At 58.0% G+C, this 22864-nt stretch overlaps 1 protein-coding gene across 1 annotated transcript in view; it reads right to left on the reverse strand.

Moving 5' to 3' along the window:
* Nucleotides 1-22864, reverse strand: part of CABIN1 (calcineurin binding protein 1) — a 98109-nt gene that overhangs the window by 70072 nt on the left and 5173 nt on the right. The window contains 16 exon segments of the mRNA XM_089894244.1: nt 2715-2871; nt 2967-3209; nt 5738-5932; nt 7182-7334; nt 8073-8260; nt 8768-8846; nt 9951-10168; nt 10664-10800; nt 12553-12721; nt 13739-14025; nt 15760-15909; nt 17178-17307; nt 19509-19689; nt 20462-20596; nt 21225-21338; nt 22377-22469. Coding sequence (XP_089750370.1) covers nt 2715-2871; nt 2967-3209; nt 5738-5932; nt 7182-7334; nt 8073-8260; nt 8768-8846; nt 9951-10168; nt 10664-10800; nt 12553-12721; nt 13739-14025; nt 15760-15909; nt 17178-17307; nt 19509-19689; nt 20462-20596; nt 21225-21338; nt 22377-22469 — 2629 coding nt within the window.

Raw genomic sequence — 22864 nt, forward strand, 5'->3', positions numbered from 1 at the left:
TGTCTCTCGAATGGTGTGTTCCTTCTTCCCTTCCTGTACTTGATGCGGGGTGTGGGGTAGGGGTGGGCCATGACCTGTCAGCATGCCCGCCATGTCACCTCTCTCTATCCTGCTCATGGTCAGCCAGGGCGGCTCCTCGGACCACGGCAGCGCTGCAATCACCATGAAGAAATTTTCTGGGGCAGCTCCAACAAAGAGGACCAGCCTGCCCTTCCTCGAAGCTGTGAGCTTGCAGCAGGTGTTGCTCTCAATCACTTTCCGCCGCCTGTGTCTGCTGAGGGAAAAGAAGGGAGCTCGCTCGACCAGGGCTGCATCAGTCCGCACTGGGGGACCAGGGTTTTGTCCTCTCTTCCGAGATCTCCTAAAGGTAGGATGGCTGCCCGGGGAGGGCAGTGCGGCCAGCACACGGCCCCAGCCAGCAGTTCCTTCGGCTTGGCTACAGCCACGGGAGCCACATCCAGTGACTGAAGTGAGATGGGAGGGCAAAGGCCTGGCTTCCTCTGCCCGACATGCTACAGAGCCCCCGCCGGGGGCCGAGACGACGTCAGGATGCACCCTGTTCTCCCTGCTGCTTCCCGCTTCCTTTCACGAGCAGAGATTCCTAATATACCATCCCAACATCTGCTCCAGGGAACTCAGCATGCAACACTGCCCCACGCCGGCCCCTTACTGCCGGCCAGAGGGCCCTCCATGTAGTCTGCCACCACGAGGGGCAGGACCCAGCAGCCCTTCCTGCCTCTGCCAAGGCCCAGGGCAATACAGGGGGCAGCCCCGCCAGCCCACTCTCTACAGAACAGAGGGCTCTGTCCACTCACCCTGCCCCCTCAGTCCTCCTCCAGGGGGTGGAGGAGGAGATGGGCCACACCGGCGGCCAGTCCACCAGGATCTTTGTTTCCCTATCCCACCCTTTTGAAGTTTATGGCCTTGGACTGTCCTCCTCCCCTTATTTGCTTACTGGCAGTTTTTTTAAAAACTATATTGTGGGGACTTCCCTGGTGGCACAGTGGATAAGACTCCACGCTCCCAATGCAGGGGGCCTGGGTTCGATCCCTAGTCAGGGAACTAGATCCCACATCATGTCGCAACTAAGAGTTCGCATGCCACAACTAAGGAGCCCGCCTGCCATAACTGAGACCAGGTGCAACCAAATAAATAAATATTTAAAATAAAACAAAAGAAATCCTGTTACTAAAAAAACAAAAAAGCAAACCAAAAAAACCCATATTGTGCTTGCATAATTAATTAAGAGGAGACTCTTAATCCAGAAGTCTTTTTACACCTACATTTACAGGTGTAAAGCTTAATTTTTTTCACCACTGAAGCTTTTTTGTAAAACACAGAGGCTCTATTTGTCAAGCACTCTAAAGATAACCGTTCTAAAAATTTATCCAAAAAAATCAATTAAGCAGAAGCAAAAAGGCGTGCATGATGTATTGACTAAAGAATGACCAGTAAGAGAGAAACACCGCTGCCCTGAGAGTTGGGAAAAGCAGGGCGCCTCTCCTAGCATCGCAAAGACAACAGAACACAGAGCCACACAGCTTATACACGGGGGGTGAAAGCCTTCCTCGGTCTGGCTCCTTGCCAAGTCCAGCCACATGCCCAGCCCTTCCGGGTCCCTGCCCAGCTGCCCCATCGCTTCCCGGTCCCCCGTCAGGCCGCAGGCGTGGCACTGTGGGTGCTGCTAGTGGTCCCGTCTGTCGCCTCCACTGTGAACCTTTCCAGGCCAGAGGTTCTCACCCACGGAGGCCTGACAAGCAGAGAGCAGCTGACAGACACCTGCGGAGTGAAGCACTTGGAGCAAGAGAGCAAGTGGAAGGAAGGCAAGCTGGTGTGGGCTCCGTGGTTGTGGCCACACAGCTGACTTTCCTTCCTGTGCGCTTTGCTGATCCGTCAAATGACTGAGGAAACCACCCCCATAAATTCAATTTTAAGCTGGTTGAATATACACATAAATACGTGTATTGTAATCATAGCTATATAAAAAGTTTACGTATATCAGCCAAGTTTAGATTGAAAATGCGAGAAAACCAAAGGAATAAAGTCCATTTGGTAGAGCTACACTCTTTGCTTAAATGTCATTTAGCTGTTGTTTTGATATAATTTCTTCCACCGACCACATTTCCCACCACGGTGCTGACCCGGCTCAAGTGCCATCTCCACACAGGGCCCTGGCTCGCCCCCGCGGCCTCTGCACTCGGCACCAGCACCCCTCGTGCCAGCACTGACCTGCCGTGGCAACGATGGCTTTACTGCCCCGTAGGTCCTCCAACAACCCTGAGATGGTGCCACTATCCCCAGAGTGGACGGGGGAACAGAGGCTGGGGGTCGCCTGACTGGCCCATGGTCACATGGCCAAGAAGTGGAACCTGTGCCTGCTTGCCCCGTGCTGCCCTCCAGTTGCCCGGGCCTACACCCACGAGGGCCCACAGGCTGCGCAGGGACTGGAGGAGCTGGCGGCACGAGGCTCCCAGAGCAGGCCCACTCCTCACGGTGCTCACCACCTGCACCCGATGTGAAACACTGCACAGGCCACGGCCACGCCCCCACCGCATGGTGGGGAGCCTCTGCCTCCATCCAAGTGCCACGAAACATCAACTGCCCAAGCCCAAGCCCAGTCACGGTGCCTGGACAGGGCCGCAGGGCCCTGAGGCAGAGACGAGAGGCAGAGACACCGGGCTGAGGGCCATCCCCACCGGACCGCGTCCCCACACCTTCGTCTGCGGGGCTCTGGAGCTGCTGCTGGTGGCACAGGGAGCGGAAGCTGTCCTCTTCCTGCCAGATGATGCGGTGCAAGATGATCCAGGGCAGCACCGAGGACACGTGGGGCTCCTTGGGCTCCTCCTGCACGGCCATGCTGCAGTCGATGACCTGGGGCGATCGGGCGTCACTGCAGGGTCAGCTCCCCCCAGGGTGCGTCCTCAGGGCCAACCGGGCTGCGGGCGGGCAGGAAGGAGCCAGGCTACCTGGATGAGGTTGTTGGTGAGACGGGTGAGGCCAGCGGCGGAGGATGAGTCCCTCAGGATGCTGCCGCTGTTGTCTGCTGAGAGCGCCTGCTCGATGCCCAGCAGCAGCTGGGTTACCGTGGCCACCCACTCCTCCTTGGCGGCAGCCTCAGTGGCATTAACCATCTGCTGGACTGCCTCATTCAGAGCCACGTCAGAGCACTCGAAGCACTGCCGGTGGTCCTCCAGCCGGAGCAAGGAGTCCTGCATGAGGGAGGAGGGGGCAGGAAGGCGCTGTGAGAGCTATGGCCACGCTCGCCACGCCTGGCCCCACAGGGGTCCAGGGCATGCAGAGCAGGCCCGCCCACCTCGACCGCCCTCCGAGGTGACAGACAGGCAGAAACGCGCCTGAATGCAGATCAAAACCACCCCCAACATAAGAGCCTTAATTGCCAGGAAAACGGGGCCTGTGTTTCTTTAGGGAAAGCCAGCACCGAGCAGGAGCTGCTGAGGTGTGAAGCCCACAGGGGCAGAGGTGGAGGCCGCAGGCTGGAGCCAACCCCACCTGATCAGAACACGCAAGGGGCTGGTTGACAGAAAGTCAGAGACAAGACAAGGACCCATCACTCTAATGTGACATGGTCCCCAGTGCTTGAGGCTAGAAAGAGCTAAAAAGCAGAAGAATAACTGCCAACAAATAGGAGAGCAGATCACCACTGACTGTGGCATCAGACCATCCACCCAAAACAGAAACCATCAGAAATAAAGGGAATGCAGTGAAGTGGCCAGATTTAAAATAAACACGCAAAAATCAACAAGGTTCCTATAAACCATAAACGTAGTTAGAAGACATAATGACCAGCAAAAATGTCCTGCTCAAACAGCAACCCAAAGTATCAGGACTAAGAATCAACACAACCATGAGGAGACTGTACACTTACACTGAAGAATGTGGCAGGCAGCTCATCTACACAGGGAGACTGAGCCTCCTGCATATCCCAGAGAGGATTCCAAGTCAGACCCCCACCCTACAAAAGCTAGGTGAAGCGGGTTACACGCAAGCATGAACCCAACACCTAACGCTGCAGGAAGAAGCAAGGCACACAGGCCTCTGTCTGTCTGTTGACACGCCCCTGCGGCCTCCCTTGTGGAGAGTAGGTTCCATCAAAGGGCCTCCCCGCTGCCCGGTGTCAGGCACACTGTGGGAGCTCCATCCTGTGTGTGCAACAACCGGATGAATGTTTTTCTAGCCTCGAAAAGGCTTTCTAAGCATAATGAACAAATTCACCACTGTTTGAAAACATCAAGAGATTTAATGACCTAAAAATTCAAAACTTATGTACGTCAAAGAAAGCACAAGCTGCAATTTGAAAGCAGACAACAAACTGGGAAAAAACATTCGATGAGAAAAAGATTAATATCTCTAATATATAAAAAGCATTCCAAATCAATAAGAAAACACATCCCCTCAAGAGGAAAAGGAGCAAAAACCAGCAGATTCCCCAGCACTCAGCCCAGGCCTCATCTCGGGCCTCAGCACCATGTGGTGCCTCCCCAGCAGCAGCCCCCTCCCCTGGGCGCCCCCCCTGCCCACTTTGCCCAGGAGCTCCAGACCACAGAGCAAGACCACCTGAGCCACTGAGCTGGCCTGTCCCTGGCACACTCAGCTGTCCACCTCACAGCCACTGGCGCTGAGGTCATCACAGCTCGTCCCCTGCCCTCCTCCCCCATTCTTCCCCTTTCACCTCCGCTTGTTCCCAGTCACACCTCTTAACCATTTCCCAGTTCAAGAAAGTCAGTTCAAAAAGCCCGGATGGGGACTTCCCTGGCGGTCCAGTGGTTAAGACTTTGCACTTCCACTGTAGGGGAAGCGGGTTCGATCCCTGGTCAGGGAACTAAGATCCCACATGCTGTACGGTGTGGCCAAAAAATTTTTTTAAAAGGTTAAAAAAAATAAAAATTTTTAAAAAGCCCGGGAGAAGACTGGGCTCTCTCCCTAGACTGAAGAGGAAGGACCCAGTGAGATAATAAATCAAAGTCCACCCCACACCACTGAGTACATCCTGTGTATCGTCTTCCACATCCATCTCCACGTGTCCCAAGGATGGCGGCAGTGGTCACTGCCAGCACCCGTCTGGGGCTTGCCACATGCCAGGCGTGATGCCCACACATGCCAGCTCATGAAAATCCACAGCAGGCCTCTGAGGTACAGACAATAACCATCTCCGCTCCAGAGACAAGACTGAGGCGCGGGGAGGCTGAGTGACCACGCAGCCCAGCAGAGGCTTGGTGCCCAGCCAGCTCTCAGCAGGGGTACACGTACTGAGGACGGGGGCGTGGAGGGAGCCAACAGGGCACATGGGCCTCACACACCACACTCATGTTCCTTTCCTTCAACTACTTGATCCTACGGGACTATTTACCTTCTCTTAATTCTTTACATTGTATAGATATTTTATCAATTTTATACGTACTCAATAGTTAATTTAAAAAGCAATGAACAACATGCAGATGAACCATCAGGTGGATGGATGGCTAAGCCCTGACTAGTCTCCCTTCCCCCTCTGCCACGTGGAAGTTCAGAGCCTGGCACAGGCTCACCTTGAGCCCAGTAGACCCCTAGGTTCCAATTCCCCCCCCCCATATATTCTCACCACGTCTTCCCGGTGCCCGAGGGGGCGGATTTTACTCCACTTCTCTCTACGTTCTCCAGGGCTGCCTCCAAGCCCCCGGAGAAGAAACTCCGGCCAAGCAGAAGGCACAAGCAGGAGAAGGGCCGGGGCAGCACACACCTGCAGCAGCAGCAGTTGGGCCGGCCTCTCAGGCACAGATGTCATGAACTCCAGGTGTTTGGCCCGATCAAACCCACTGGGGCACAAGGTGGGGCGGAGCAGGCGCACGACGGCCCGGTGGTCGCCAGCCTCATACAGCCGCTGAGTCTCCTCCAGTGACTGGCACCGTTCTAGCGACCTCAGGTTCTTGTCGATCTGGAAAAGGCCCAGAATCACTGCCTGACGACCAAGCCCTCACGGGCTCCCTTAATGCAGCCAGAGTTTTGCATTTTTTAAAACAATTATTTTATTTTATTTATTTTTTATTTTTGGCCGCGTTGGGTCTTCGCTGCTGCATGCGGGCTTTTCTCTGGTTGTGGCAAGCGGGGCCTACTCTTCGTTGCGGTGCGCAGTCTTCTCATTGCGGAGGCTTCTCTTGTTGTGGAGCACGGGCTCTAGGTGCACGGGCTTCAGTAGTTGCAGCACACGGGCTCAGCAGTTGTGGCTCACGGGCTCTAGAGTGCAGGCTCAGTAGTTGTGGCGCATGGGCTTAGCTGCTCCATGGCATGTGGGATCTTCCCGGACCAGGGATCGAACCTGTGTCCTCTGCATTGGCAGGCGGATTCTTAACCACTGCGCCCCCAGGGAAGCCCCCCAGAGTTTTGCATTTAACAGACCCAGCCGAGAAGTATTTACAGCAAGTAAATACCTTATAAAATACTTTATAAATAGTATTTCTATTAAGGGCAAGGCATTCAAGTCTTTGAAGAACAAATATACCAAAAAACAAAACTACCACAGAAGCAGAAGGGCTCCAGAAAGTGTCTGTGAAAATAGTTAGACAGCCTCATGGCCACAGTTCAGTGAACCAGACTCCTAGAACCGTGGAGCACGGGGCTTCAGAGACCTAGGGAGCCAGGCCAGAGGCTGGCACACACCACCAATCCCCGAACCCTCTCCTCACAGGAGGCCTGCAGGATACGGGCAGCAGGGGCACTGCACTAGGTCTGGCCCTGAAACCACTCTGCAAGAGTCTGAAGGCTTTCAGCCAATGTGAATGTGTCACAGATGTGAAACTGTGGGCATGCGGTCAGAGGCTGCACAGTGAGGACAGGATTAGAACTACACACCGCTGACCCACCCCAGGGCCAGAGCAGCACTGGTCTGCTTCTGCGGGGCTTTTCCTCTCGTTCCTCTGGGGCTGCTGCCACACGCAGGCCAGAGAGCTGAGCAAGAGCCATTCTCCACCCTGTGGGTAGACACCTCCACCCCGGCTCCCAGCCACCGGCCCCTAGAGGAGCACTCCATCAGGGGGTGTGCCTGCGAGTCTGTGGCACCCTGTGCCTCAAGAGCTGCCTCTCCTGGGTCCCACCCTGCCCTACTCAGCACATGGGCCGCTCTCCTAGTCCGCACGGACAGGTCAGGCCTTTGACCAAGAAAACACCATTAAAAAGCTCCCACTCACCTCCTCCAGGGAGACGACCGAGTCATTGTGGAGGTTGGGCAGGCGGATCACGACGTCTCTTTGCTCAGCTCCCGCCGCAGCCCGGGCGGCAGCGGAGCTCTGCAGCATCTCTGTGCAGATGTCATAGTTCTCCAGGGCCTGCTCCATGTCTCCCTGGGCAGAGGAGGGGCACTCGCTGTGCTGCACCAGGTGCCTGCCCCCTGAGCCCACCAGACTGGGAGCACCATGAAGGCGGTTTTAGCCAACTACTACCATATCCCCTCTACAGAGGGGGTGGGGCTTAGTAAGTACCCGCTGAATGAACGCATGAATGAATGATTCACACTACAGCTCCAAGGGGAGCATCGTGACCCTCGTGGTGGCGGTGAGGACACCGGGACACCAGAGCAAGGCTGAGTATCTATTCCAGATCTTGAGCAAAGCTGGCAGAGCCGCAACTAGACCCAGGCCTGTTCCAGCTCCAGAACCGACTGTGGGGCACTGGGTGCCACAGTGTGCAAGGGGCTGGGGAACAGCCAGCCCTCCCGGGCCCTCCAGACAAGCTCCATTCACACAGATGGGCAGTGATTCCCTCCCAAAAAACTGCACCCATTTGCACACATGCTCAGGCTCTCTCGGGAAACATAAGGAAAGGGTCAAGGCTCCAAAGCAACCTCGCTGGGTCTATAGGGGGCCCATGAGGCCCCTCGTGGCGCTACAGCTGTGCTGATGGTGGGCGTCGGGATTTCTGAGATGCTGCACGTTCCCCACCACATCCCACCTCCTCATGCAGAGCCCAGTGCCCAGACAGGTGCCACACGTGCGCACACACACCCTCCACCACGCGGCCAGCTCTCTCCCCTCCCGCTGGGTGCCAGCGCATCCTCCCCAAGCAGCCGACCACAGACCAACCTGCAGCGCCAGGAATCGCGCCTTCAACCAGTACACGCGGACCACAAACTCCAGCCAGCCATCCTCAAACAGGTCCCGCTGGGACGAGGCAAATGACAGCTGCAGGAGGTCCCCCAGGAAGTGGGCTCCTGGGAAGTCGGGCCCGAACCTGCCGCTCACCACACCCGCAGGGCAGTTCCGAGGAGACACTGAAAACCATCGGCCGAAAGGAGTCAACCTCATGTGCGGGGCCCAGACACCCTTCTGCTCCCTGAGGTTGCCCCCAGCCCTGAGCCCTTGGAGCCTCACAGCCCCCGAGCAGCAGAGAGCCAGATGGGCTGGATGGGGATACGGAGACCCTGGGGCTAGAGGCCCTCACCCGGCAGACTGACCTGGAGCGCATCTTTGCTCACCAGGTGGTGGTTTAAGTCAGAACGATCCATATCACCTGGGACAATGACTGGGGACACGTAAAGCATCAGGTGATAACCTGAGAAAATGGGAATGTCACGTCCCTCATCCTGAGCAACAGAAGCAGGCAGGTGGCTCCCTTGGGGCTCAGCTGCTTCTCAAAGGCCCCGGGTCTTTCCTGGCCTGACAAGCTGACCCAGGAAATGCGCCCCCTGTAGGTGTGACTCAGCCCCCCACTCCTGCCCCCTCCCGGCTACTGAGGGTCCAGAAAAGTTGCCCCACACAGAACACGGAAGGTCGCCTACCTGCAGAGCTCCGGCCCTTGGTCAGCAGCCACTGGTCCAGCTGCAGCTCCATGCAGGAGAGGGACATCAGCATCATGTCCTGCAGGACGGGTGCGGATGGTCAGGAACAGGGTCACATAGGTCAAGGGCAGGGGATGGAACGAACCTAAACTAAAATTTACTCTGATGAGAACATCAAGTTTTCCTCTACCTACTTTCCATTTCATAAGTGGTAATCACTAGCTTGCTGCTGGGCCATAAGGAGAGGCACGTGGATCTACACTGGAACAGACTCGGGAGGACCCGGGAGACCTGCCTTCAGTCCTCGGGGACTGTCCTATGGAAGAGGCAGCCCTGCCACCTGCCGAGCGCCAGGCACTCAACCCTGACAGCCCCCAGGGTGGGCGCGTCATTCCCTGGGTGGACCAGAAAGCTGAGACTCAGCAGTAAGGAGGCGCCAGCCTGGCCAATGGGCACAGCTGGGAAATAACCAAGCTGGTCTGTCTAGGGACCAAAGCCTCGGCCCCTCCCACTGCTCCACCCTGCTGGGACATAAGGAGAGGCACGTGGATCTACACTGGAACAGACTCGGGATGACCCAGGGGAGTCTGGGCAGATGGGCCTGGGGGAGCAGGCCTGGGCAGATGCTGCCAAGAAACAGTCCCTGGGGTGTCCCAGTGGAGGCTGCACCGCCAGGGGCCCCTGGCCCACACGGCCCTGAGGACCTGTGAACCTGGAGCTCCTCCACCTCTGTGCCCCCAGCAAGAAATACCACCCAGGGGGCCCTGAAATCTCCCAGTGCTGCCTCCTCAGAAGCGGCCTTCCTCCTCTCACAGGAGAAGGGGCCAAAGCACCCTGGCTCCCTTGGCCCTGGGAGGCACTGAGTGCAAGAGCCTGGGCTGCAGAGGGCAGTGCGTAGGCTCGGCCCCCACAGCTGGCAGTCCCCAGCACCCCTTCGGCAGCCTTCCTCCACCTCTGCACTTCTGTCTCCTCACTTGTTGAAAAAACGGGTAGCGACGGTCCCTGGTGCCTAGAACACAGCAAGCCTCCACCTTCCAGCCTCTCCGCTGCTCTCCTCCAGCTCGTGAACCTCCCTCCCCCGTGATCCGCACCCCCGTCTCAACCCCACACCTCCACCTGCAGTTGCAGCCCAGGTCCCCCGCCTATGCCTGGCCCCCACCTGCCCACCGCCCGGCCAGCCAACCTGGATGTGCCTGTCGCCACAGTCCCTAAGCAGCGGGTTGGGCAGGCTGGCACTGTGCCTCCGCCAGCTGTGGTAGATGCTGAGCACAACCTCTGCCAGGCCCGGCGGCCAACGCAGCAGGAACCTGTGGCCCATGCTCTTCAGGTAGCGCATCATAAGCTCCAGGATGCCCCCGTTGCTCAGGTTCCCCAGCAGGAAGGCGTGCACGTCTTGCTTCTCTGCCCGGAGCGGGGGAAGTGACCAGACTTCAACAGAGGACCCTCCGTGCCAGGGGCCCCATTTTGTTCGGGAGATGAGAGCGGGCGCCAGCGGGAAGAGCCCATGTGCCCCAGGGGGGCGCTGAGGGCGGGCCTCACGGCTGTGGGCACACCTATCTGAACCTCCAAGGCCCAGGCGGGTACGAGAGGGCTGACCCCTGGGTGTGGCCTTGCACAGCAGCACAGCTCCCGGCCGTACCCAAGAGCTGCGATGTACCCATTCGACCGGCAAAGCCCGCACCCCTAGGGGAGCACGGTGGAGTGTGAGCCAGGACACTCCAGCGCACCCCCTTCCTCCAGCAGACCACAGACCTCAGGCAGGACAAAGCCAGGCAGCCCCTGGACCACCCTTGAAAAACCACCCGGACCCATCCCCCCAGCACGCGGCCTGAGCGGGTTCCAGGAGAATGGGAGGAAGGAGTCCTCACGGCACTGCCCGTGGTGCCTGGGTCCTACCAGATTCCATGAACGTGGCTGAGTCGAAGGACAGCCTGTGGGGCCCGACGCTTGGGAAGTTCTCCAGTTTGGCTTCTGACGGGACTTCGTAGTTACTAAAGGGATCGTCTTCCTCCTCGGGGTCCAGCTTTCTTAACCTGCACGGAACACACCGAACTCGCAAAGGCCACGGCGCATGTTCCAACACCTTCCCCTGAGAGAGAGGAGAGCTGAGCCGGACCCGAGGCTGGCCCCAGCCCCACGGAGAGCTAGAGACAGAGGCCGAAAGGCTCCACTGGGCAGCACAGTTGGCCAGGCCTCCAGGTGCCAAGGCCCAAGGGGAGCCTGGGGGACGAGGAGAAAGTGGGTCTGGGGGACGAGGAGAAAGTGGGTGGGTGGGCGGCCCCTCCAGAGCTCCTCATAGCTCTCTGAGCCCAGGGAGGCCTCTCCCAGCAGGCACCACACCTCAGACCCCCCCAGGGACTCCACCTTAGCCGAGCCTGCCACCTCGCCGAGGATGGACAGGTAGGCGCCTCCTGACGTCCTGGTGTACAACTGCACGCCTCTGCCCCAGGGACCACACCCAGCAAGCCACCGTGTGCCCCTGCCTGACGATTCAAGGAAGCTGACGTGAAAACCACACAGGAAACCAGCAGTTGAAATAAAGAATAAAAAACAAGGTAGACACTATTCCACACGAAGGGGGCTGGGGAGCAAGGCCCTGGGCGGGGCAACGAGCGGAGGGGAGATGGGGAAATGGTCCTCGGGCCCCTTGGCACCTCCTCTTCGCAGCCCTCGGCAGGGAGACCTGCTTTTGGAGGGGCGGCTAGGGAGGAACTGATCAGAGAGCCCGCCTCCTCCACTCACTGAGAACAGCTCCACTTCTGAGCATTTCCCTCTCACCACACAGAAACGGAAAGGCAGCAAATTAGGAAATCAGGAACCTTGTGGCAAAACAGATTTACAATCCACCTAAAGCTCCTGGCTCCTCCTCCTCCTCCGCTTGGATGCATCACCGTTGAAACCTACTGTCACGAGCCAAAATGCCAGCTGAGGACTCCTGGGACACAAGCTCACGTAACACACGTGGTTACCTCCCAAACTCCACTCCAGTAACCGGGAAGGAATAAAATGGAGTCAACTCACAAAGACACAGGGGGTAAGAGAGGAAGCCCCAGCTGACAAGACATGCCCACCAAACGTTAGAAGGCAGAGAGATGCCCAACCAGCAGAGACTGACTGCTCTCTGCCCTCAGTGAGGGCATTAAGAAGTCTGGCACTGGCACCATAAACCCCAGGAAGGCTCAGGCATCATGGTCCCAGAGCGTCTGAGGGAGGTGACAGGGCAAGGACCAAAAGCATGGGGGCTGGCGAAGACCTAGGGAAGGAGCACTGGGGCGCAGCCCCCCAGCTCCACGCAGCCTGGCCCACCTCCTCCCGGGAGGCTCCTCTGAGGAACACCGTGAACCAGTGAAAGCAAGGGATGACTCCTGAGCCCACCGTCCACCTTCTCAGAGTTCGAGGGAACCCTGCTGAGCCTGGAGAAGCCAAGCAGGCGCCCTCCCTGAGCGCAGGGGGTCCCTTCCACGGGCCGTCCCCACGTCTGCACCTGAGGAGCAGCAGCCCCAGGCCTCCTGGCAACAAGGGAAGGCCCAGGGGCGTGAGTGGGTCACCTGCAGCTCCAAAAGACACAAAACTCACGGTTCCTGCCTTCAGGACATTCAGAGGCAGGAGAGGCAAGAAAACCCAAGCTCCCAATCCAGGAAGACCCGAGCGTTGGCCGTTTGTACAGATGTTACAGGAAGACGGAGGACGTGCCTGGAGGGGAGGGCGACCACGGAACCAGAGACATGAAGGGAGGCAGGAGGTTTGTGTGCTCCCTTTTCTAAAACAGAAAAAGTGCACCGTACCGGGACGGCAGGAACTTCACCAGCAGCTCCTGGAAGTCCACCTTCTCTTCTTTTTTGCACTTGGTGTTTCGGACGCGGGCAGACCGCCGCTTCGCCGTCTCCCCACTCTCCTCAGAAATCTTCTTCCGCTTCACCCCTTTCTTGGATTTATCTCCTCCAGAAACATCACCTTCACAAAGAGAGCACGTTGAAATCTCACAAGAGTCAGGCTAGGGAAATGCACCACGAGGCACTCGGTCCCTTCTTTTATAATAACCCTGCCTGCAGGTTTAACCTGTGGCTTCTTTGACATTCAGGAAATCTCCTGTCTGCTCTAACAAGGAGCCTGGGAAAAGTCCATTCCAAACCGCTTAAGTCTCACCCCTTTCTCCAACTCACAGAGCCCAAAAGCCAGATCTCAAGGCTACTTTCCACACCTACAGAACGCCAGGGTCTCAGAGTCAAACGCCCCATCCCCTTGCCCCTCCCACTGGCTGGCCTGGGATGGAACAGAGCAAGTAGCAATGACACTGACTCTGTCCATCGCCATGGCCCAGTGACACGATGTGGGCAAGAGAGTCACATAAATCATACAGAGAGAAGAGGGGTGTCATGTATAAGTTAAAAAGTTAAAAAGTTAAAAACAATCATATACAGGTTCATTCAGAAACTTCCTTAACTGCCAGATATTCTTCATCGGTGACACAAAAATCAAGGAAAGGCTCAGGAACTTTAGTCTGAAATTCTTTTACAACTCCAGTGAAAATAGAAACCAATAAAACCATTCCAACATATACTACCGCATACGGCGGTAACTATGCTGACTGCTTCTTAAAGCTACAAGAACTCAGAACATCAGTGCACAGCAGCACTGGGTGCAGGGCGTAAGCCAGCAACTGAGCAGAACAAGCAGGGGGACCTGCCAGCTCACTGGTCACAAGCAGGAGTAAACTCTACCCCAGGACTGAGCAACTGGGCATCGAGTGGTCTGAGGAGCTGTATCCCTGAGGCCAACCCCTTCCCTGCAGGGGCCCCAATGCAGAAGCCACCGCTGACGAGGGAGGCCCTGCGAGCAGGCCCAGAGGCTCCCCTGTGAGGCCAGGAGCGGCAGCAGGACCCGTCCCTCTGGATAGACCAGGGCACCCCGACTCTCATTCCTGCTCAGCAGACGTGGTCTCTCCCGAAGCCAACCCCGAGGCCTGCTCACCTGCGGGGATGCCTGTCTCCAACAGGCTGGGGCTGTGCAGCAGGAAGCTGGCCGTGGCCACGGGGGCGTAAGAGAGCACAGGCTCTGCCACGGTCACCTCGGGGTTGGCGTTGACGGGGCTCGGCTGGATCACGCTGACAGGTGCCACCACGGCAGAGGACACCAGGGGCTGGCCAGGGTCCTGGTAGTCGGACAGGTCGATCCTCTTGCCGAGGCTGGGCCGCGGGGGCTCGCAGGTGGTGAGGTGGTGGTACATGGCCAGCAGGCTCTCCCCGAGGCACTTCCAGCTGCAGGAAGAGGGTCACCGCCCGGGTCAGCACACAACACGGGGTGCCCGGAGCTCAGGGCTGCCATCTCCACGAGGGCGGGGTGGTCTCAGTTTACTGATAGCTGAGGTGGAGCAGCCGGGGCTGGAGCAGAGCCCGCACCCGCTCCACTGCCCGCAGGAGGAGCCCTGAGGCATCTCAGCCCCAGGCCCCTTCAGACCTACCAGGCACACAGAGAAACCACAGCCTCACTCAAAAACCCCTTCCCTACAAGGTCGAATCTTTAAAACGACGGTGTCGTTGACCTGTTGCCACTAGTCTGGTTTTCTGGGGGAGGAATACTGACAGGGATATGGTCTAAAGGGGCTGAACAGCTCTTGGGCCGGGGCTTGCTGGATGCAAACCGAGACTGTCATGTGTTTTGTGGTGTGTAAGTTGTGTTGTGTGCCCTGTTGTGGTGAGGTGTAGCATGTGTTATGTTGTATGCTGTCTGTTGTTTTGTGTTTTACTTGTAGTCATGTGTTGTGTTGTATGTCATGCTGTGTTATGGTATGACACAGTGTAGCATGACGTACTCACCCTTCCAACCTTGAACAGCCCAGGACCTCAGACTAAAAACCAAAGCCTCTGCCTGTCCCCTCAGTGGCGCCCAGCCTCATCGCACCGCCGCAACCCCGCCCCCACCTCACGCCTGCCCCCTGCACTCTCGCCTCGCTAGCTTGCTTTCAGTTCTGCAAACAAAACCACCCCCCACATACCACAGGGCCTTTGCACAGGCTTCCCTCTGCCCGGAAACAACACCCCACTCACACCCCCCAGCTCCTCTGCCTGATCCATGCCCACTCCTCCGCCAGGCTCCAGCTCTGGCCCTAAGCCTTCCCCAACCCCCGCAGCAGTGCAGACCCCATTATGAGCTCTCGGTGCTGTGCTTCTCTCCTCGAGGGGCCTGTCAGCTTTGCACGTGTGCCCCTCCTTCTGGTGACTGAGTACCCCTGGGACTGCCTCCAGTTTCCTGGGAAACTCAAACGTGCGGGAATGAACAAGTAGGAGCAGTAACGTGGGTCGGAACCAGCCCCTCCTGCGTGCTGTCTCTGCACGACCCCCAAGCACTCAATTCAATTATCATGATGACCCTACAAGAGAGGGATGCTGCTCCCTCTTTTCCAGGAAGTGGCACATAATGACCCGGTGAGGGCACCAGGGCTGGACCCCAGTCTGTCCCACCCGGTGGGGAGCTGCGGGCCACCACGTGACTTGCCACCACATATGAGACACTCTCAACTTATAGGCACGAGGGTCAATGTCAGGATGTTAGGAACAGACCTCACCGAAGGGCTAAATGACCCCAACTCCAGGGACCACCCTTCCCGGGGCTACGCTGAGGCCCACCTTCCAGGATGCCGAGCAGCCCTAGCAGGGGAGCATAGACTAGAGATCGGGAAGCCAGGACCTGGGATCAGCTCCCCCCTCACCATTAGCCTCTTTGAGTCCTGGTGTCCCCCGTCCAGGGCTTGGCTAATGCTGGTTTCCTTCTCCCCTTAGGGTGGGCAGATGAGAGGGGCGTACAGGAACATGGCAGGTGGTGGGTCAAGGACAGCAACAGAGTGGGACTTCGACCGGGGAAGGCCTGGCCTGCTTCCTGCAGTCACCTGCCCATGTGCGCCCAGCTCCTGCCACGGCAGCAGCCCGGGCGGGCTCAGCCCCCTCCCAAGCAGGGCCCAGTGGCCACCGGCAACCCAGACCCAGACGACCTACGTGAAGAAGGGGATGGGCTGCACCAGCTTCAGGTCCGGCTCCTTCTCGTGCATGGTCAGCGCCTGCCGCCTCCTCCGAAGCCCCAGGGCCTCATCCATGATGGCCTGTGACTCGGCCGCGCTCACCGAAACCTCGTGGATGGACATGTCGCTGAGAGTGCGTGAGACAGAGAGGAGTGACCGTGTCACACTAGAGCCGAGATGGAAATCTTACACAGAGGGATGCAGTTAATATCCTTTAATCTGTATTAATTCTTCCTACAAATAAAATAACCACTTGAGTCTGGGCTGAAAAGGGCAGTAATTAGCATTCTTAATACCCACGTTACCCTGGAAATGATTAATGCCCTTTGATCGGCTTACAATTCATCACCTTCATCTGTATTAACAGGATCATAGTAATGGCAGAAAAACCACAGAAAAATTAAATGCTGCTCTCAATTATTTGCTGAAAACCTTTTAAGAATTTAACGCTCCCATCCTATCCATCCCAAAAAAGGTTATCAGACCAGCCAAGCTCACCAAAGCCTATGGAAATCAACAGAAAGGTGGGAGTTTGAGGCCCCGGATGCCTCCCACAGGCACACCTCTGCCTGGGGTGGCCCGGCGAGGCCTGCCCCCACTGCCCTGTGCCCTCCTCCCCACAAGGCTCCCCCGTGGAGCCACGCGCTGATGGGCTCAGCATCTTTCCTGCGTGCTCATGCACCACCTCTCCAAAGGTCAGCTCCGTCCGGACAGATGTGAGTAAGAGGCGCAGTCCTACGAGGGGTAAACACCAAAATAACCACTAACTCCCAACCGGTGAGCTCCCAGGGCCAAGGAAATACCAGAGGGCGCAGGAGTTGGTTCCACTGGAGGATGGGCGGGGACGCAGCCCGAACTTAGAAAGCTGCCAAGAGGGGATGTGGGGCTTGGAATACGAAGGGGCACGAAGACACAATAGGGAGAGGTGGGGATTCCAGGTGAGGGCGCTGTGGGAGCCAGGGTGCGGACCGGACAGGACATAGCAGGGCCCTGGGACAGCTCTCCTCTTGGGGGAGGGAGAAGCAGGAGGGGAACTGGGGGGTCAGACTGCAAAGGGCCTCCTGGGCGATGCTGCTGAGCATGAGCCTCATCCCGGAGGCAGGCACGGTGGCCCGATTAGAGGCGGGCCGGGCAACACAGGAAGTACAGCCTCGGAAAGGGGTAGGGTGGGCAGCGAGGAGTGAGGTGAACAAGGCTGCTGTGAGCACCCAGAGGAGAGCCGCAGGGCAGCGGGGAAGGAGGGCAGCAGGGAAGGAGGGCAGAGGACAGGCGGAGGCACCGGCCATATGAGGCGCGTAGGGAAACAATAAACCAAGCAGATCAGAGCCGTTTGCCAAGCGAGGGGCCTCAACGGCCCCCAGCCGCTGGGGAGAAGGTGGCAGGCTGCAGACTCACCATTTCAGGAACATCCGGAGGGAGTCCTGGCGGAGACACGGTTGCTCCTCGAAGATCTTCTCCTTGAGAACCAGCCCCTTGCTGTAGCGGCAGTCCTTCTCCAAAGCTTTGCAAATGAAGTACAGACAAGCTGGCCAGGAAAGAAACAGGCGTGACCTCCAAGCTGCACTCTGACTCTCTGGCCTTGCCAGTGACGCCAGGGAAGTAGTCCCTGCTCTGGAGTCCAAGAAACACCAGGTAAATGACGACAAGACACCACTTTAATCCATCCAATCGGGAACGATTTTTGAAAATAATAATACCAAGGTCGAGGGGCAAAGGCCCACACTGCCAGGGAGGACGGCTGAACAACCTTTCTGGGGAAACATGGGCATCAAACACAGACCCTCAGCCCAGCAAGCCCACCTTGAGGAAACCCTTCGGGAACCAGCTGTTGACAAACTGGAGTACGGCTGCCAGCTCCTCTCTGCCTGGGCACCGGCCAGCCCTGTGCCCCACCCATCTCCAGAGTCTGAGTATGGGTGCAAGGCACTCCCATCAGGAATAACCAGAGAAGGATGGAGCGGGGGAGGAGGAAGGAAGGCTGGAGCAGAAGCAGAGATGCCATGCGCAAGTCAGGGAGAAGGGCAGTGGGAGAGTGGTGCCCACGCCACAAGCAGGAGGGGGTCTGGGCTGCCCCGCCAGCCACCCACTGAACTAGGGACAGGGGGCCCAGAGGTTCCCGCCTAACCGGAAGGAGGAGGAGGACATGGTTTCCTCTGGGAAGGTGGTGGGCGCAGAGAGAAAACGAGGGGGGCACCAAGCCTCTGGATGGGCTGGTCAGCAGCACAGAGCTGACCGCGCCCGCAGCAGAGGGAGGCCTGCCTACTCCTCTCGAGCGCCCATGTACCGGCTGCTCATACTCTGGGGCTTCGATGTGGTTCTGCGGCTCTCACAGACACATGCACCGCTCTGTCCCCCAAACCCATCTTCCCACTAACACTTCAGCTTATCAAGGGCGGCTTCTCCAGGAGAGAGAACTGAGCCTGGTGCCAGAGAGAAGGTGGGACGCTGAGGCTGGGGCCTCCAGGGGGCGCCCAAGCTCCAGGAAGAGCCCGGGGAGAGACCCATAGTCACCGAAGATGAAAGCACTGGAGTCGAAACGGGCGATCCACAGCACGGGCGCGGACATCCACGGAAGGATACGCCCGAGAACGTTTGCGTGGAGGGACACAAGGGCCCAAGTCCAGAAATGACCCCACGTGCAAGCACGCGATGGTCAGAGGGTGCAGAGGAGGACAGACAGCAGAGGCCCCACAGCAAAGGGGCTGGGAGAAGGCACCCGCCCCCGCCCGGGCCCACCTGGAGGAGGCGACAGAGGGCTGAGCTGGCTCTGGGGACACAGGGAGAAATCAGGGTCACCTCGGGCAGGGACAACTGGGAAGGGGCCACAGCAGCCTGCCCCTGGGGCACGCCGACCCTGCCGCTAGCCCTGTGCTGCGCGCGGTTCACCTGACTATACAGAGCTACGGGCGCAGTCCCGTGGGTGGCGGGCAGGGCCCAGCTTCCCAGCCTCCGCTACCCCATCCTGCTCCACCTGCTCGATGCGCTCTTAGAAAGAGAAGGAAAAGCCTCCAAGAGTCAGCCTTCCAGCTGTAACCTTCAACGTGAGGGCAAGTGCTGGCAGCAGGTCTGTCCTGAAAAGAATGAGCAGGCCGCGCCAGGACCACCTATGCCCGAGGCCAGCTGCCCTGCACCCGGCCCTGCCCGGGGCCCTCCCACAGAGCTGCCTGGAGGAGCTGGCCCAAGAGGCCCAGAACCCCAACAGCGCCCGCCTCGGGACAGCCCGTGAGGGGCCGAGCAGAGGGCCAGGCGGGGTCAGAGAGTGAAAAAACTGGAAGGCAGACAGGGCTCCGTCTAGCACAGATCTTTCCAGCAGCCCTGCTCCTCTGTGGAAGGACCAGCTGCTAAAAGGAGGGAGTGAGCTCCCGGCACCGGGAGTAAGGCTGCAGCCGCTAGGCCGTCTGTCAGCAACTTATAAGAATAGGCACAGGGTGGGACACTGCAGAGACGAAATGAGAGACTGAAGGGAAAACCGCTCAGAAGACATGCTTCCTACTACAATGCATGGGGTAAGTCTCAACCGAGAAAGAAAGACAAGCAGAGTAAAGCAGGGAAGCAAAGGCATCTCCATTTCCCCTGAAGGCGGGGCAGAAAGCCCTTCGGTGTTAACTCTGGCTCCGAGCTCATCCAGGCCTCCTGTTAACTCTGGCTCCGAGCTCATCCAGGCCTCCCGCCCTCCTCGGTCCCAGTGCACGAGCACGTGGCAGAAAGCAGCAACACCCCACTCACTGGTGTAATCGCTGAGGGTGTACAGGACAGTGATGAGGTTGTCCAAGCAGGGCCAGTGGTCAGGATTGCACCGCAGCCCTTCCTCAAAAGCGTGGCGAGCCAGGGGGACCCGGATGAGCCTCAGGGCCACGTGTCCGATTTTATACCAGAGGTTGACGTCCGTGGAGTCCAGCATGACCGCCTGGTAAGCAGCACAGCAGAGGCACACTCAGTCAGCTCCCCAGAGCGGGCATCCGTGGTGGCAGGAGGGCACAGCACCAGCCCAGCCACCCAGACTGCCCAAGGAATGACAGGGAAGTCACATGGACCAATTTATCTAACTCAGAACATGTTCTTAATACATTTTGTCACTCTGAACACCTGTAGTCCTTACATATTTGATATGTAAAAGAAGTGCAAGAAGTAGAATTAAAAGAAAATACAGAAACCTTCTGGGATTCTAGAAACAGCATGGGTGGGAGACAGACGTGGGTTCACATCCATACTCCCACACTGCCCAGGAGCGTGACCGCCAGCCTCAGTATCCTCATCCCTAAAATGAGGATAAAGACGCCCTCCTTGCCAGACGGCATGAGGGTGAGAACGTGCATGGTGCTGGCGCCTCAGAGGTGCCCCCACAGGTAAGCCGGCCTGACAGAAATAATGGCAGTACAATTCTGAGTAGGTACTGGGTGCCAGGGGTCAGGCTCTGTGTTCAGCACCCTCTTTATATCACTCCAACTCTACGATGTAGACCTGGAGGCCCAGAGAAATGAAGCAATCACCCATGGTCATGTGTGCCCTGCGTGGCAGAGGAAGAACACACATGCAGCCCTCTCTGAACTTGCTACTGTCACCTACTGCCTGGGGCCTCGGGCACTACAGCTGACACAGCACCACACACTCTTCAACCAACCAGACCACAACCCCAGCCCTCCCCCAAGAACTCCCAAAGACCCGGCTGAGGGGAGCACCTCCAGGTAGAACTCCATGGCTGTCTCCAGGTCCTCCCTCTGGGCGGCCAGCTGGGCCAGGTTCTTAAACGTGGAGTACTTCAACATCAGCCCAGGGTGTTTCAACCCCTCCTTCTCATCACCAGACGAAACTGCCTGAGAACAAAGCAAACAGAGGAGCAAAGTGACACGCAGGCTCTGAAGCCTCAGCCGGCAGTCAGCAGGACACCTGGCTTCAGGGCTGGCTTCTGCCACAGGCCCTTGGGCCAGTCCAGTGCCACCCTCCACTGGAAAATGAAAGCGTGGCCCCAGATGTCCTTTAAGGACCCCCCCGTTCCAAGCACACAGAGGAGAAAGGCCAGACCACCAAGAGGCGGTTTGCGGGCCGTCTGGGCACCAAAAGACACAGAGGGAACCCTCCTGGCACTACCGCCACGCCTGAGGGCCCAAGCCTAGATGGTGACATTTACAGCATCGGTAAGCCAGCCAGCGGCTCCCGCATGCCACTCCCAGCTCTGATGCTTCACTAGCTGCATGGCTTTGAGCCAACAACACCTCGCTAAGCCTCCATCTCCACACTGTGAACTGGGGACAACGCACCCGCACTTGGCAGAGTGGCTGTGAAGACCAAGTAGGAAGAGCAGCTGGCATTTACGGAGCTCTCACTCTGCACCTAGAACCGTTCTGCATGCTTCTCTGGACTCACCCAACCCTCAGAGCAAGCCAGAGAGGTGGACGCTCTGCAGGCTGGGAAGCTGGGGGCAGAGGGCCTCTGGGGCCTCACCTCTCGCAGCAGGCGCGCCTCCAGGAGCTCGTGGTAGGCCTTGGCGGACTCCTCAAACCGGTCGTGCTTCTGCAGATCCAGGGCCTTGTGGTACAAGGCAAAAGCCTCTGCTTCCTGCAAACCAAGACAGGAGACATTTTCACACAGCACATTTGTCTTTTTAAGCCAACAATGTGTGAGAGGGGGCTGCTGTCAAGGCCATGTTACTCGTCAGCTGCACGCTCTGTGCTGGAAACAGTCCTAACGCTCCAAGCTCGCAGGAGCTCATCACTGGGAGAAGAGCCCCTCAGCAGCCCCCCAAGGAGACACGAGCAGCACGGGCTCACCTGAGTCTAAGCAACAGAAGGCAGGCTGAGGGCACAGAGCAGAGCAATGCCAAGGTTCTGTGAGCCTCGCTGACGCTTTCTGGGAGAGTGGCCCCACCAGCCGTAATAACCCAGGGACTCCGAGAGAGCAGGGAAGGCTTCCACTGCTTTCTATGTGCTGCTCTGCCTCAGCCTGCTCGCTGCCGGGAGGGGCAGAGGGGGCACTGGGCAGGCTGAGCCCCACTGACACCCCTCAGGGCCGGGGACCACTGACTAGCAGCGTCTGTGAGGGCTCCACACTGTCCTGGCTTCTCCCGAGAAGGGGGAGGTGTATGCTTATTCCAGGGAAAACAAAGACCGGAGCAAACCCTTGTTATATTCGCATAGGAGGTGTGGGGAGAGCCGGCGAGAGTAAGGCAGGCAGGCTGGAATGGAAGTAGTGCCGGGCCTCGTGGCAGAGAGGAAAGACCAAGAATCCGTGCTCCCCACAGACCACCAGTGAGACCTGGGCTAGGCAGCACCCTCCGGGGCCTCCCCCTGGAAAGTGACGTGCTGCCATCCCCTGGGTATGCCAGCTTCTGAGGCCCACACAACCAGCTGAGTGAAGAGCCAGCCCCGGCTGCAGAAGGGCCCACGCACACTCAGAATAAACAGTGTGACCATCCTCAGCGTGACCCTCTCTCTAAGTGAAGCAGGTCAAACAGGAGATGGAGAGCCGGCCATCTCTGTAAACAGGGTTTTCCTCTAAAATCCCATTCAGGAGACATCGGGATGCATCTGAAACATGGTGCCACCCGCAGAAATGAGAATCAAGGTCCAGCTGCAGAGAAGCCCATTGACCACACACCTGCGCCTCCTTTGTCTGGGTCTTGTGACTTTTAAAGCTTCCTTCATGATCATCCTCAACCGTGGAGCTGGCATTTAAGGCTGCGATTCGAATCTAGAAGCAGAGGTTTGACGGAAGAGTTGCTTTTAGATGAGACGTGTCTCGTCTCTTCAATAACCCACAACACGCACAATACTCTGTAACGCACTCGGCCTCAAACAGCTACGGCCTCCCCAGATGCAGAGGAAAAGGAGGCCTGGGACATTCTGAGGGAACCACACCAACCTGCTCAGGGAGCGTGTCCACGACAACAGGAACAGGCTGGGGACACCCCAGCAATGGCCCGGCACAGCAGAAGACCCAGGCATCGGAAAAACAGATTCCAACGACACGGGATAACTGTGTGCCTCTCTAGCCATGGTGATGCGGCCCTGCAAACCACCCAACAGGAGAGCGGGCACCCACACCCTCGAGGGTGCCAAGAGCCCTCTGGGGAGGAACGCTGCCCC

The sequence above is a fragment of the Delphinapterus leucas genome, chromosome 14, assembly GCF_059928025.1.
Source record: "Delphinapterus leucas isolate spDelLeu-1000000601 "Yukka" chromosome 14, BTC_Dleu_Yukka2, whole genome shotgun sequence".
NCBI classification, from domain to species: Eukaryota; Metazoa; Chordata; class Mammalia; order Artiodactyla; family Monodontidae; genus Delphinapterus; species Delphinapterus leucas.